The sequence below is a fragment of the Protopterus annectens genome, chromosome 4.part1 (assembly GCF_019279795.1).
Source record: "Protopterus annectens isolate FY-2018-M chromosome 4.part1, PAN1.0, whole genome shotgun sequence".
Taxonomy (NCBI): domain Eukaryota; kingdom Metazoa; phylum Chordata; order Ceratodontiformes; family Protopteridae; genus Protopterus; species Protopterus annectens.
In genome coordinates, this window is record NC_056734.1 from 816760105 (window position 1) to 816777778 (window position 17674).

Genomic DNA, 17674 nt, shown 5'->3' on the forward strand with positions numbered 1-17674 from the left:
AAATGTGGTCACCAGGCACAGTATGAAGTTTCCTAAGACTTCAGAGGCACCAGAAGCTGTTGAAGGCCAGGAGGGTGAAGGGTGAGGGGGCACTTTGTGATCTAAAAAGGGCAATTTTTTAAAACTATTTACTACCTCAAAGTAGGTTCACTTGGAAGACATTTTAAGCTTAGCCAATTGCCCTTTTGGTGCTTGAATTAACATTTCCTGATTGGTCTTACCCATCCAATGGCGGATAATTGTATATTAGCCCTAGTAAGAATAACTGTGATCATACCAAAGATAATTTGAGGGGACCCATGTAAGGAATGTAGCATCTAAGAAATGCCTCTATCCATCAGTAACTAAAGGGCCAATCCTGGGGTCCATTTCTATTACCCATTCTTAGAGTCAAGTTGCATTTGATGTTTTATTTGAAAACAGAGTCTTTTCTGTAACAGTGGTATCCTCTGTGATATATAGCCGTCTCCCCACAGCATTCTGTTTAGATATCTGGACTGAGTATTTCTGATGCCATTTGACTTGCTGTTGTTCAGTTGGTCCATCACTACTAGGTCAGAGGATGTCTTGTATGCCAGACAGAGGTCACCTCTTAGCACTCTGTAAGATACCAATTATAGTGATAAGGGTTTGTGTGGTCCATGCAGCACCTATTGTTTAGGACTTGTATCCTTTTAGTAAGGTATGTCTGTGGGCATTCCAGTTATTGCATGTGTCTGGAAAGATACATACCAAAGCAGGCATTACATAAAATGATCAACATAATGAGGCCTTCATACAGGGTGACAATAACATCTCTAGATCTAGTCACAATCAATTTGCTCATAAGCTGTGCAATATAGAAAAACATTCTTATGACACTGGGCACATGTTGGACAAAAGTTAGGTTGCTGCCCACATAAGTTCCCAAATGCCAAACAACTGGGTCAACCCTCAGGGGGCTATTGTCAATATGGTAGTTCCCTAGAGTAGACGACTTCCCAAAGAATATGATAATTAATTTTTTGGAGTTTAGTTTAGTTCATGATTCTGGCACAAGATATTGTTTGAAACAAATCTTTCTGCATGATGGTTAAGTTATTTGGGGATTCAATAACTGTTCCTAGCTTGCAGTCATCTCAAAACTTTAGTAAGCCAAACCCCTTTGGTATTTGTTTTTACTTCCGGGAAGTAGATGCCAAACAGGAAAAGTCTCAGCACTGAACCTTGGGGGACTCCATTGGTGACCAGTCTCTTTCTAGAGGTAGCCTCCCTTATTTTGATCTCCTGCATCCTGTGAGCCAGTTGGCAGTCCAACTAGTGATATAAGGGTATATTCCCAGTTTATTCAGCTTTTCTACTATTCCTGAGTAGGAGATTGTGCCAAAAGGCTTGGCCAGGTCAAGGTAATGTGCTGTGCACTATTTTACCTTCATCCATTGCTTTGGTGACAAGAGTAAAACTTAAAAATTACCCATGACGTTGAGCCTTTCACACACTTTCTGCCTCATTCTTGCCCTAAGAGGTTGAGAAATCAGATCATACATTTGACTGTCCCTGATTTTATGTCATATTTTGGTCTGATCCTCATTAGATTTGTGGGTTTATGGCAAATTTACGAGCATTGCAAAACTTTAATAATGATAGAAATTTGAGTTTCAGACTTCTAGACTTCATATTCTTCAGAAAATGCATGTTAATGCAAAACATGTTATTCTAGCAAATAAGCATATATGAACAATGTTATACTTAAAATCTGTCCCTGATTCTAGACCTTTGACCTTTTTCCTCAACCCATTAAATGTTTGGCTTTATTCCTTGAGCTATGAGGTTTTGAGGTATATATATAAGAATTGTGAGCAAAAGCTGTTTACCACTTTCAAGCTCAACCTGCTGCATGTTTTCCATTTTTCAATTATATAAAACAGAAGTACAACAAAAACTGGGGAACTTTAAAAATAACAATAATAATAACCTAACTGAAGGCTTAAAGTCAGGCAAGAAGCTTTAATAATTTTTTTATACGCAGAATAAAAATCACACAGTATTTTTATTGTGCTTTTAAATAAATTAATGTTTCTTGCATGACTTCAAAAATCTAACAAAACTGTGGCCAATTTGCAATAATGAAAAAAAATTGAAAAAATAGAAGACTTAAGGCAAGTAAGAAACTGTATTAACTTCTTCTGAAAACACAGTAACACCAGAATCAAACTTATTCCAGTTTTTTGCCTGTATTGAGTCTTATTTCATCATCACCATCATTATCGTTGTCATTATTATTAGTATTTTTACTGTTATTACTTTATAAATGACTGCCCAGAATGTACCTGAGTGTGCTGTTGCCACAATCAACAGAACTGCACTGACATGTTCAACAATATGACCAGTACTAATTAACAATAAATAACAGTGAAAACAATAAACCATCAGAAGATGGAATGAAACAACAAAGTGTCAGTTGTAAGAAATAATAAGTTCTTTTGTTCCTTTATTGCCAAACATGGAACAAAAGTGCTTATTAATTTCTACAACTGTCACTATTGTTTCATTCCATCTTCTGACGGTTTATACTAAATAGTGCAAAATACCAGAGCCGGATCATGATCAAATGTGGCCCTAATCAGGTAATAGATCAGCCCCTGCCCCCGAGCAGCCCCTCTTGCAGCAACCCCTACCCAGCCATTCCAGTGTTCCATTACTTGGCTATTTCTCCCCACTTACCATAAACACTATTCAAACCTGTCAGTGTGCATACTCTTTTCTTATTTACTTCTACAGTGATTACAGATATTGAATTAAAATAGCACAAACAATGAAAGCTGTACACTTAGCAGAGTAGTAAACTTCTTTGCCATTGAAACTCATATTCATTGAAATGGCATTAAAACCCACATTCAAATACAATGCATCTGGCCAGTGGAGAATTAAGTTTATCTTTTGTCTGTTTTCAAACAATAGGCTCCTTGCACACATTTTTTAGAGCCATGCATACATATATGCATTCTTTGATTCACCTCCCTGATTGTATTAAATAATATTCCTTGTATACTACAGCACCACTTCCAGTAAGCAATGAAACAAAATGTATGAACCAATAATGACAAGGCTACCCTTTTCATAAAATTTCAACCATAAAAGGCCACCCCAAACATCTGTCATTACAATCCACCAATATCACTCAATAAGCACAATACCTGCAGAAGTAAAAGTCATCTAAATAATTCCACATGAAAGAGATCTATAACTAATGAAGAGGTTGGTACTGGCAAACAACTTTACATTTCAATGTTTCATCAACAAATTTAGTGCCTGTTGCCCTTGAAGAATCAATTGCCTATGTTACATTAAAAACAAAAATTGGTAAGCTGGTAATATTGCAATAGGGAATGACTGACAAACCAACAAGTTACTAGGTATTTCACACAATGGAGGACACACTCAGGAGTGTAGAACCCATTAATATGCACCAAGTAATTGGCAATCAAAAGTGTACTACAATATCAGCACTCCATCTATATGGTATGTGAGTAGACTCCACAGTCTTCTGAACCAAAGGCAATTATGCTACTAAAACTGCTTTCAAATTTACAACACAAACAGTGACCGCCATTTGATAAAGAAAACAGTTAGTTGCACATTGAAAACAGACTTAGCATGGGCAACAATAAACATCTCTTCCCTTGAAACTCACGATTCCATGAAAATTAATTGAAACTCATAATCCCTTGAAAATGCACAGAATTCATAATTCCCTGAAAATGTACTGAAACACAAACTCACAATTCCTTCAGCAGACTGGTAGCTGGTACAGAGCATTCAGGCTGTTGCCTCCACTGAAGCTCACAATTCCTTCAACAGTCTGGTAGTCTGTGTAGAGGATTCAGGCTCTTGTCTCCACTGAAGCTCACAATTCCTTCACCAGTCTGGTAGTTGGTGTAAAGGATTCAGGCTCCTTTTCTCCTGTAACCAAGTTACAGGGTCAAACCTGAACAAGTTAATTGACTAGCCTGTCCTCCCCCTAACTAGGCCATTACATACCATATCTCCATACCTCTCAACCTCTTTGATTAAGAAATCTGGACAAAGCTTAAAATAATGGGGTTCTTCCAAGATGGCTGCACATTGAGTAATAACTTAACTCTAGCTCACCCAGTGTGAAAACAGAAACTCAACAGAGAAGGCCAGTAGACATTTGTGTTTATGGGTAAATTTCAGTAATTGGCTAGTAAGTGTACTGCCTGGATGCCAGGAAAAAAGAAATACAGAGACCTGGAAAAATTCAGCTACAAAAAGTGAGGAAGAAACAGTGACTAGGGAAAGTTCAGCAGCTGTTCAGTAAAAAGCAATGCAAATTCCAGCCATGACTTCCAGTAACCTACAGGAAAATATAAGACAACTGCACACAGATGTGGTTAAAATAAATTAAACACTGATGGAGTATATCAACACAAACAACAAAAGGCTGGAAAAATGGAGGAAACTTTAAACAGATATTCAGATGAGGTGATAAAGCTACAAAAATCAGAGGTTGAAATGAAGAAAAGGCTGGCTAAATATGAGAATGCTCAGGAAGAGATGTTTAAAAAAATAATAGAATTAGAGGACAGAGCACATAGGGAAAACCTGAGATTTTCAGCTATACCAGAGAAGCTGAAAGGAACAGACTGCATTACTTTTATGAAAGCACAAATGAGCAACTGAACTGGTATTCTACAGCAGAAGTTGTTAGTTAAAAGGGCACATTGTGTGCATGCTCCAAAACTGGCTATGGAAAAGCAACATATACCTTTAATAGTAAAGATGCAATCCTACCAGCAAAAGGAGTTGATTCTGACAAAACTGTGGACAAAATACTAAAAGTGGAAGACAACAGAGCATTTGTATTTGTGGAAAATGATTATTCACTGTACACCAGGCAAAAGAGGAATACATTGATTCCACTATTCAGGGAATGTTGAAACACAGGTGTGAGATTCAAACTGCTTTTTCCAACTGTCTTCAAGTTATTCTTCCCTAGAGGAACAAAATCATTTTTTGATGCAGTACATGCTAAGGAGGAAATACAAACGTTTGTCCAAAGGAAGGGAGCATGAGAGTTGACTAGAAGAATCAAGAGTACATTGGAAATGAAGTAGAGACAGGATTTGGGAGATGGAGATGAACAGTAAAAAAACAGTAACTTAATGTGTGATTACAATGCAATAATTATATTTGTGAAATATGACAGAACAAGAACATCTGGAAATATTGGATGCTTTCAGAATTTATTGGACTTGTAGAGACTCTAAAGTATATGCCCTACTTCATGTCATTAATGTTCAGAAACATGTTTTGGGGAGGGGAAAAGAGTGGAGAAAGTTAACTGTCATTAAATAAAACATTTTTTTCTTAATAGTACTGTTTTTTGTGTTGTATGGTTTTCTTTGCATGCTATAAAGTATGCTCAGTTATTTTTAAGTGTAATAGGGGTTGTAAATAGGTGCTGCAGTTCTTTATTTCCCTATGTATGTGCTTTTTCTCATTCTTGGATGGGGTAATGACTGTATTAAGGACCATAGATTTATTTTAGTAACACATTTTAATAGAAAGCAAGCAAATAAAAAAGAATATTGAACATTATGAGGCTTTTTGTAACAAATTAATGTATGTTTAGTAACAATTCTGTATCTGGCAATCATGTCTCCATGGAGATAATCTGATAAAGAGAAAATGGTTACAGTCTGGTGGAGAGTGATTGGCTGGGAAGAAGGAAAGAACAGAGAAACTGGCTAGTAGATAATGTTCTCTGAAAGCATTCTGGGGTTTTCCCAGCTGGGAGAGCTATAAAGATAAGACAAAGCCAGCTAACATTTAGTAGAAGCACAGACTGCACCATGCATCTTAGCATGGATAACATTTCTTTTAGGCTAACTCAAGTCTATGACTGTGGCTGTCAGTTTCAGATATCTGCTGCTGTTAGGAGGGAAATTTTCAATATTTAAAGATGTACATCGTTTTGTATGTTAGTATTAAATTAATAGGTGTTAGGCAGGTATTGGGTTTTTTTTTTTTTCTTGTTTGTTTGAGGGCTTTCAATAAAACAAAATGTTTTGTAAGATGTGACGTATGCTCAAATGGATATGACAAGAAACAACTATATAAAAGTTCAACCTGCCAAAAAGTGTATGTACGTAGCACAAAGCTGGAATTAGACATTTAACAAAAAAGGTGTTATACATAAAAGGTAGGAATAATAACTTTTTAATACAATGATGCGTTCTGTAATGTCTTTAAATGTCAATGGTCTCATAGGTAAATACAGAAAAGAAAGAAAAGTGAACTATATTAAAAATGTAGAGTACATATAGTTATGTTACAGGAGACTCACTTGGAAAGAGCTGAACATGTGAATTTGATAAAGAGAGGTTTTCAGGATGGTTATTCATCTGAATACCTGGAACAAAGGAAAAGAGGAGTATTTATATTAATTTCAAGAGGAGCTCCAATAGTGTTAGAAGAGAATAAAAAAGAAGATAATAATGGCAGATTTGTAGTGCTAAGGCGCAGCTGGCAAGGGAGGAGGATTACACTGGCATGTATTTATATGCCACCTAAAACTGCTATAATGGAGCTTAAGAAAATTCTGGGAGAAATAATCAGTTTTCACCAAGGAATAATACTTATAGGCAGGGACTGGAATTTGATTTGCAGTACTGATGATGTGTCTGGGGGCCCAGAAGGGAAAGTATAACAAACGAAGGTAGGTTTTTGAAGAAATTTATGAAAATATTTGGTATGGAAGATGTGAATTCAGTAATAGGAGTATGAAGTGAATTTACATATTATTCTTCAAGATATAAAAAACTGGGCTAGGCTAGACAGAATTTACATTTCACCTTGAACATGTGCATATAATTGAAGGTCTTGATGTGCATCCAATAACTATTTCAGATTGTGTGCCAATAATTACTAAAATAAAAACATAGGGCAATGAAATAAAAATGAGGCACTGGTGCTTTTTCACCTATCTGTTGAAAAGAAAGGAATTTAAGGAATGGGTAGTGGAGATTATTCAGGAGCTATTCCAGAGGATAGAAATTACTTCTGAACATTCAGCTAGGGAGTGGGATAAAATTAAGCTGGAGTTTAAAAATAGGGTGGAAATGAAAGGGAGCTATGGTTAAGAAGTAACAAGAATTATTTAGAGGGACTGATAATTGTTAAAGTATTGGAGAACAGGGGAAATCTCACAGAACAAGAAGAGGGTCAACTGCAGAATGTTAAGCAGAAAATAAGGGATTACCTCAATAATATGCACAAGCTTAGAAAGACTGCTGTTAAGCAACTGTTTTTTTGATAATAACACTAGAGCACAAAAACTTTTAGCACAATGATTCAGCCAACAGAAGGTAGAAAGGGCTGTCCTCAAGCTTAGGGAACCTATAGCAAGGAAGGTAACAGGAGATCCTATAGAAATATTAGAAATATTTCAGAAATTCTATGAAAGTATAAAGCAGAGATATATGGAAATCAAGAAAAGATACAAATGGAGATGTTTATGGAAGGATTAAATATGCCAAGGTTAGAGGTAAATGAGACTGAATTACTAATGGATAGGACAAGAAGAGATAAGATAAAAATTGTGATGTATAACCAATCTACAAGAAAGTCCCCAGGAAGAGATGGTATTCTTGTCAAAGTTTGAAGCTAGGAGGGAAAAAATAATAGATATCTGGAAGGTTTAGTTTAACAGTATTTTAAGAGGAGGAGAAGTACCAGCAACCTGGAAGAAAGCAGAGGTAGCTGTAATACCTAAAGAGGCTAAAGATTCATCAGATCTATCTCAATGCAGGCCCATTTCAATACTAAACCATGATTATAAAGTGTTCATGTCTACAATGGCTAAAAGAATGGCAAAAGTAACACAAAAATTGACAGATATGGAGCAATGTGGTTTTGTAGAAGGGAGGCAAACATTTGACAGCATTAACAGAACAATGATGATGCAGAGGGAAGCAGAATGTAAGCCATTACCATTGTTGTTGGTGGGACTTGATGCAGAGAAAGCATTTGACAGAGTAAGCTGGGACTTTATTAGCTGGACAATGGAAGCATTTACATTTCCTGAAAAAATTATAAGGCTGATTAGAAGTATATATGAGGGATCAGAGACAAAAATTAAAGTGAGTGGGGTCCTCTCTGATAATTTCTGCTTGAGCAGAGGAACCAGGCAGGGGGGTTTCTTTCCTCTTTGTTATTTGCATTATGTTTACTGCCAAATAAAATGAGGAACTCAGAAATTCAAGGATATAATTGGTATGGTAAGTCAAGAAAAGCTGCCTCAATTTGCAGATATTATTTTATGCCTGACAAAACCAGAAATAGACATATAGAAATACAGTGTTGGTTTTGAGTCAGTTTCAAATCTTTTTGGGATACCAAATTAATGAAGCTGAAACAAAGGCAATAGTGGGTAATTATGTACCCACACATGAATTGGTTTAGCAATATCCACAAAAGGGTCTATATTACATTGACGAACACTTAAATGTTAGAATCTAAAGGTCGACCTTTAGACATTGAAGAGTTAAGTGTTTGAAAATGTAATAAAACAAAACAAAAACAAAAAAAGTAAAATGAAAGGGTTTTAGCAGGGGGTAATCCCCCCTGCACCCCACACCCCCACTACTTAAATATACCAACTCCGTGATTGCACTTCAGTGCACAGCAGAGCAGAAATGGGAAATTTCTCATTCCCTACACTGTAGCACGATCTTGGAGTTGGTATATTTAAGTAGCGGGGGTGTGGGGGGTGCAGGGGGCTTGCCCCCTGCTGACACCCTTTAGTTTTTTTTTTTTTACTTTTATGTATTTTTTTTTTAATTTTTAAAGATATTCAAACACTTAACTGTTCGATCTCTAAAGGTTGACCTTTAGAGATTCGAACATTTAAGCGTTCGTTTATCTAATATAGACCCCCACAAAATTATTCTGATATGGCAGCTAAGGATATGTGGGAAGAGACTAAACAAAAGATAATACAAAAACTAAGAAAACTGAAGATTTGTTATGTGGATATGGATAGTAAGATACAAACTGCTAAAATGTTTTCAGTCCCATTAGTTTATACACAGGTCAGGCATATTTGGTATGTTATACTGTTATGTGTTACATGTTACATGTTATATGTTATTGGTCAGGTATATATGGGTGGTGCAGTGGTGCAGCAGTTAACTTTATCACCTCACAACAAGAGGTTCTATGATTCTATTCTTGCCTGGGGTGCCTTCTGTGCAGAGTCTGCATGTCTTCCCTGCATTCAGGGGGGTTTCCTCTGGGTACACCAGTTTCCTCCCACATTCCAAAGACATGAATCTGGAGCATTTCTCTCCAGGCATCCACTGAAATTGGCTCTGTCCTAGTCAGACTTTCCCATCAGAAAATGTTAAATAAATAAAAATAAATATATTTATCAACCAGAGGAGAAGTTGTGCATAGCAATTAATAAAGAGCTGAAGGACTTTATCTGGAAGAGGAAGATGGCAAGAGTCTAGTGGGATAAGCTGATTCTTCCAATAGAACAGGACAGATTGGGCTTACCCAATTTGAATCGGTATTTCAGAGGTACACAGTTAAGACTCCTATACATAGCACAAGCAGAAAACTATAATTCAAAGTGGAAAGAATTATGACAATGAAGGGGAGAAGCTCAACAAACAAGGGGAGACTGGAATTTTGGATGGAGGCCTTTAAGGAGAATAACAATAATCATACAGAATATTATATCCATAAAGTAGCAAAAAGTATCCTAAGACCTAAGCCAAAATGGGGATGGAGAAACGAGAGTCTGTCAATAGGGATAACTCCAATTAGGAATATAGAAAATAGGCAAGAGAAGGCTGGAATTTAATAGAGAAAACTGGCAAAAGACCCAAGGTATTGAAAGCAAATAACCAGAGAGGGAAAGATGACAGAATGGGAAGAAGCCAAGCATTTATTTGGACCACATGTTAGAGATTGCCTTCCCTATCAAGGATTGATATGAGTATAGGAAAACAGAAAGAAATAGGAGGGTCCTAAATGAATGACCAGGACTGGTAGAGTTTTTAGTATAATCTAGAACTGAAGCTGCCATTAAAAAGGAATAATTAGTAGGGAATATAAAATATTGCATGGTAACTACAAGAATCAATCAGAGGAGGTTAGAAATAATTGGGAAGAAAGACTGGATAAGCAATTCACAAAGAAACAATGGGAGGATATATGTATGTCTCCCAAATATGTAAAATCTAGAAGATTTAGGATTTTTGCTTGGAAATGTTTACATAAATATTTATATACCCCAAGTAGACTCCAGAAAAGTTTTCCTCAGGTAGACAGCAAATGGAGGTGTAAGAGGGAAGAAAGAGGTAATTGGGAACATATTTTCTGGGAGTGTGATGAGTTGGTGGACTTTAAGGATTCCCTGTGGGATGCACTGTCAGAGATGCTGGGTGAGCAGATTGGTGTGATGAGGGAGATGATTTTTCTAAGCTATGACAGAATAAGAATTGCCTAGACATGGTAATGCCTTGCTGTGTCTAATTATGGTGGTTGCCAAAAAAGCAATTACTAGAAAATGGAAATCAAAATCTAAACCATCTATACTAGAAGTAGTGAATATAGTAGCAGAGATAAAACAACTGGAAATGAGATCTTTAGAAAAGGGTTGGAGCAAACTATATAGAAAAAATGGGAATTGTGGAAACAATACATACAGGGGAGGAATGAGGTTTAAAAGAAGATAGGACTTAAATGAGCTATGTAATGTTTGAAAATAATTGGGTAGATTATAAGTGATGTATAATGTTTGAAATTGGGAGTGGGTGGTATGGTTTTTGATGTAAAATCCTTGCAACTAGGATTGTGTAGGTGTGATTTGTTTCCATTTGTATAAATATATGATTGCCTATGTTGTAAGTCCCTTGACCTTACTATGTTTTGTACTTTCTTATTTTTGTGTACTCCAGATGTTAGAGTAAATGCATGCTTCCCTTGATCATTCTTCTATCACCTGTGTGTTTTCCCCCTCCCAGTACCTACTTAAAGGACCCTTTCTCCATATCTGTATTGTAAACTAAGCTACTCTCCTTTCTAGCTCCTCAAGCCTTGCTAGTCTTGTCTTTCCTTTCTACTGCAACCTGCAAATCCAGGAGTCCTCTATCCAAGCCTTCTACCTTTTCTCTTTCTCACCCTCCAGCCTGCAACTTCCACTCTTTTTTGTTTTTATTTTTCTCTCTCTGTCTCTATCAATCCTTTGCCTTCTATTTTACTCTTTCTGCTTGCCCCTAATATTCATTACCCCTCCATTAATTGCTCTCTCTTCTAGAGTATAATGAAGGTTTTTACCACCCTAAGCTCACTATCTTATTTTCATTACACCTCTCTTTTATTTTACAGTAGTCAACTACACGGAAAAGTGACCTCAATCCCCCCACCCCCACCCTAAATATACCTGGCTGACATTCTATCTACTGACCCTCAAAGTGATACAAGGATTGTTGTCTAGCCAAAGACGGGAGGAAACCAACAAAAATAGAAAAATGCCATCACAAGAGTTATGTGCATGTCCCAATTGCTTCTTCCTCACCTGGTGTTAAAAGCATTTTTTTGTCTATTTTTTGCAAATTAATTTAGGCTGTGGCATGCACACATATTTCTCAGCTCACTAACCCCCCCCCCCATAACCACCACCTTTCTTCCATCCCCACTGAGTATGCATCTCTCTCCCTAGTCTCTATATCACTTTGACACCTAACTCACTCCAGGAAAGTGTACAAAAGGCTAAGACCTTGCTGCTTGTCTACTCTCTTTTCTAAGCCAAGGGTTCACTTCATACAGTATCAACATCTGGCTTTACTCACCTAGTCTTTCCACTCTAAACACTTTTCTCACTGCTAAACTTAAGTGCAAGCCCCACTGACAGCTTTTTTGAAGCATAGGGATCTTCTGCTCCTGGCTCTGCCTGCTCCATTTGTCCTTGCTCTGCTTGGGCTCTCTCCGCTCCCCCTGCCCTACCCCTATTCCCACACACTCTCACTTTCTTTACATATATACTCTTATTCACCACACCTCTTCCTCCTATCCAACCATTCACCCTCTCTAACTAATCTAACACCTGCTTCACTCCTATAACCACTCCCATCTATCTCTCCTCCCTTACATTCTTATTATTCCCCCTTCCCCTCCTCACTAACTCCTTTTCATTCCTAGTCACACCTGAAACCTCACATCCTTAACACAGAAATCCTACCTCCAGGTTATAATATCTTTCTCTCAGACAGAACCAATAAACAGGGAGGAGGGGGTGCTTTCCTCTACTCTGAGCTAATTAACCTGTCCCTTCTCACCATCTCTGTTCTCTGCTTCTCACCTGCTGAAATACCCATCGTAAATTGTTACCTCAGCCCTCACAAAAAATTTGCCATAGGGAATATACATTCCCCTGACAATAATATTTCCATCCTGGATTACTCACCATATCCCTTATGAAACTATCATACTTGGAGGTACTAATATAGACTGGACTAAACTGTTCCCCTCATCTCCTGCCTATAGTCTTAACCTTCATGGTTTTCATTACCATATCTCCACACCTACTAGAATAAACAAAACCCCTCATCCGGACCCATCTTTGACTGGATCCTTACTTCAGTTCCTCACTTCTATCATAATCCCGGTTTACTTTCCATCCCATTGAGTGACTACTCTCCAACCTCCATACACAGATTCACCCAATACTCACCTAAAGACCCTACTTACAGGGTATGCTGAAATCTTACCCACTTTGACCAAGATACTTTTAACTCCAAACTATCTGGCATTAATTGGTCCTTCATCTATCACCTCCCTCTCAATGAGGCAAATTCCTTCAATAAGATTTTCCTTGACACACTTGATTCCATTGCACCATCCAGAAAAATCAGAATCAAATCCAACTACTCCCCCAGCTAACAAAACAAACCCACTCAATCATGCACAAAAGAGATTCTTCCTGGAAACCCTGGGTTAAAAGCAAGTCCCCTCTCTTACTGCAGACATACAGAGAGCTCAGAAACCTGGCTAAAAAACTTGCCAACAAAGATAAGAGAGCTTTTTTTTCCTCTAACCAAAGTAGTCCACACAAAAATCCACATAAATTCTGGACCACCATCAACAACCTACTCCACCCAGGTAACCCCACTACCCCAACTCCTTTCCTAACAACACAACTTCTGAAACTGCTCCCTCCTTAACAACTGTTTCATAGAAACTATTCAAAACCTCACACTTATACACAAAACAGTACATCTCACACAAAACCTCCACTACCCCATAACAAAACTATTCCCAATGCTTTTTCTTTCCAACCAGTTCCAGTTACAATTAAATCTCTCCTTAACAAACGTAAACCCTGCTCACCCTCAGCAGACCAACTACTCCTCATTTCCTAAAAATAGGTGCACAATCCATTGCCTACCCTGTGTCTATTCTTATTAACCATTCAATCTCAGAAGCACTGATCCCTGACATTTGGATATCCTTCTATACTATCCCTCTTCACAAAGGCAGCACCTCTACAGCTCCTTCTAACTTTAGACCAATTGCTATCCTGCCCCCTATCCAAAATCTTAGAAAGGTGCATCCATGTTCAGCTGCTCAAAAACCTTGATAACAGTCTCCTCACTCCTACCCAACATGGCTTTAGGCCTCACCATAGCACTTCTACTGCATTATTGTCATTTACCCAAATAATAGCTGAAACCCATGACAATAACCTCCTTGTCTCCAGTATTTTCCTTGATCTTTCAAAGGCCTTTGATACTGTCTCTCATTCTAAACTTCTAAATAAACTCTCAGACCTACACCTCTCTATCTCCTCCATCAACTGGTTCTCTAGCTATTTCTCCGGCAGACAGCAATCTGTCTGCTGGCAAACTGCCCTCTCTTCATTCCTCCCTGTTAAAACTGGAGTTCCCAAGGATAAATCCTGGGCCCCCTCCTGTTTAATATATTCACTAATAAACTTCATTCTTCTACCAACCTCTCGACACTTCTACAGTACGCTGACGGCTCCACCCTCATTACCTCTGCACACAACATCCCTGATCTACTGGCTCTTACTCAACAAACCATTTCCTTTGTTGAAACCTGACTCTCTGATAAACAACTCATATTAAAAAAAAAAAAAACTCCTCCACTTCCTCCCTAAAAACTTGCCCAGCACAAAGCCTCTTTCTCTATATCATCTCTCAACAACACCATTATTAAACCTGAACCCCAAATTAAACTACTTGGAGTTATCATTGATGATGAATTAAAATGTGATATTCATAACTAGCAAAGTATAAAAAAGACCCAACAGAAACTTGAACTTCTCTTTCATAATCAAAAAAACCTGTCACCCTCCTCCAAACCCTCCCCCGCTCTGGCCCTACTCCTACCCTACCCCCTTTATTCTGGCCCTGCCCTTACTCATGTTCAAACATCTCTTATCACTAAACTAGAGCAAACTTATAACAAAACTGCCAGATATGCCGCGAACTTTCCTTACAAATCTCACCACTATCTTGTCTTTAGATTACTCCATTGGCCAGAATTCTCCAAACAGCTACTTATACCCGAGTTACATATTACACAATATATCCTATATGAACCCTCATCCTGTCCCTCCATCTCCAATTTAGTCTCCTTCTATAACCCCCCTCATCACCTCCTTACTGCCAAACCCCAAAAAACATTGGTAAGACCCTTTACAAATACTCTGTAGCCCATGTTTGGAACTCCCTCCCTCTCAACATAAGAAGCATTCAGCATAAATACCTGTTTAAGAAAGAACTTAAACTTTTTCTCCTGAAGACTTGGTCATGTCCTTGTCAACCCCCCACTTGAACTGGTCTCCTCTCTTCTCATCTTATCTGCTTTTCCCTATCAACTCTTTTTCCTCCCTGTACTTGGTCTAGCAAACTGTATTCATACTGTACTCCTTAGTGTAATATTCTCTAACCCTTTTATTTGTCATTTGGCTTATGCTATATACTGTTGTTCTCAAATTTTGGAAATTGTACTTGTTAACTGTTATTTTACCTATGCACTGTACTGATGTACACAAATTTTTGACTTCTGATATATGTCTGTGGCCCTACTTTAATATTTTGTAAATATCATGATTACTTGTATTATTTCTGGAGCTTTACTCCTCGGGTCTCTACTGAAAATGGGCCCCTGGCTTCGTTGGACTAATCAGGTTAACAAATGCCAATAAATAAATAAATAAACAAGTGATGGTTTAATAAATATGTTTCTTGTTTTAAAAAAAGGCAGTAATTGAATAATTTATGTAATGTTTGTAAACATAAACTTGTTAATCCAGGTTGAATACTTTTACATAAATGCAAATTTGTCTATGTCACAAGTGGATAATTCAATAAAGGTATTTAAAAAAAAGCCTAAAATCACTGGGGACAAAGGCCCAAAAATAGGGACAGATTTTAAATATTCTTCTTATAGACTTAGAAAGTTGCTGGAATAACAGCATTTGTCTTAGTATGCATTTTCTGAAAGAAATGAAGTCTGACACACAAATATATGACATATTTAGTTATCTGATTTGTCTGAAAACCACAAATAAGGAATATGTCAAAAATATGAGGCAAAAATCAAGACATTCTACAAAAATCTGGACAGTTGAGAGGCATGCATATCTGTCAACCTCTTAATGCAAGAAATCTGGACAAAGCCTGAAATAATAGGGAAACAGTGGCCCAGAATAGGGATAGATTGTATATATTGCTCTTTCTAACTTAGAACATTGCTAGAATAACAGGATTTGTGTTAGCACTTAGTTTCTGAAGAATCTGAAGTCTGAGACTCATATATATATATATATATATATATATATATATATATATATATATATATATATATATATATATATGTCATTATTTAGTGGCTTTCGGTCCTCAATGATTTGCCAGAAAAACTATGAGGCTAAATCTGGACAGTTGAGAGGTATGTTAAAAACACACACAAACACACATGCATACACACCTACCTTCTCTCTGCTCACATTCACACACACAAACACACATGCACACACACCTACCTTCTTTCTGCTCACACACACACGGTCTGTGCATGTGCAGAGCTCATTGTTTTTATTTCTGGTACTCAGCTCTCCCTATGACTATTCCTGGCACTCAGGGTTCCTCAGTAACTATTCATGAGACTTAAAGCACCCTATTATTCCCGGAACTTAGGATTTCCTATTACTATTCCTACCATTTAGGGTTCCCTATCACTATTCCTGTTACTCAACACTCCCCACTACTATTCCAGGCACTCATAGCTCTTTTATCATCACTCAGTTAAGGGGTCCCTGACCCTATTCTGGCACTTAGGGCTCCTGATCCCTAGCCCTGAAAATTAGGGCTCCTTATCACTATTCCTAGCACTCAGGGTTCCCCTATCACTGTTCCTGGGGATCAGAGTGCCCCATCACTATTCCAGGCACATATAGTTCCCTTATCATCATTCTTAGCACTAAGTGCTCCCTATCCCTATTCCTGGCACTAAGGGCTCTCTATCCCTATTCCTGGCACTTAAGGCTCCCTACCACTATTACTGACACTTAGGGCTCCCTATCACTATTACTGACACTTAAGGCTCCCTACTACTAGGTTCCACCATCACTATTTCTAGCACAGTGCACCACACTTCCAGCAGATAATGTTTGTCAACACCTTAGTGAGGTTTTATACTAACCTGATGGTTTGGGATGCATAAGACGGAAAGGTAATTCCACGGTGACATCACTAGAAAAAAAAGTTCTGATTAATAGCAATGAACATGAATACAGGTCATTGGCAAAGCCTAAGCATCTTGTCATAGCAGTGAATATAACAATATGCAAAGTAATAACAAGCATTTAAAAGTCCATGTGCAATGAATCCATTAAAATCAGCAAAGTAATATGACAATGATAACATACATGGTGAAAACTTAAACACATTTAATAGTGGACAACTACAAGGCATTATTGGATAGACAGTAACAACATTTTTGGGGATTGCAGCTAGGGTTCAGCGCCATTCAGACTTTGTGATGGGCATGGAGGTTTAGCAGATAATAGTGCAGGCTGATGCAACAGGTACAGAACTGTGGAGTTCACATATTAGGCATATGCAACAAAGAAAACTAGAGGAATATTCAGGAGCTATTCTAAGGCTAACCTTTGGCTATTAAACTAAAAAAAAAAAATCTTGCATATTCTTTCTTCATACTAACACTACTACCTGGGAATTTACTGTGGATTTTATATATTAAATATAACCCAATGTTATTTTACATCTCCTTTATGCGACATATTTTATCTCGGTTGTATCCTTATTTGTACATATTTGTTGATATTTAAACTATGTAAAATTATACTCTATGTACAGTTGTTTTGTAATCTACCTTCTCTGTTGTTTTTTTTTCCTTTAAAATACTTGTTAGTTTCATCTGTCTGTGTGGAGCTTTTCTCCCCGGGCCTCTGCTGAAAATGGATACGTTGTCTAGTCAGACTTTCCCAGTAATCAGATGTAAAATAAAATAAATAAATTAATTAATTAAGTGAGAACCTGGCAAAATTTCAAGCCCCCATAATTCCCTGAGAACACTGCTGCCTATGCAGAAACAACTCAGAGGACAAATA

At 37.5% G+C, this 17674-nt stretch overlaps 1 protein-coding gene across 1 annotated transcript in view; it reads right to left on the bottom strand.

The window, feature by feature from the left end:
- SAG (S-antigen visual arrestin) overlaps positions 1-17674 on the bottom strand; it is a 156992-nt gene that overhangs the window by 6282 nt on the left and 133036 nt on the right. Inside the window, exon 11 of the mRNA XM_044070934.1 lies at positions 16744-16793. Within this exon, the coding sequence (XP_043926869.1) occupies positions 16744-16793 (50 nt within the window). The remainder of the gene's footprint in view (positions 1-16743; positions 16794-17674) is intronic.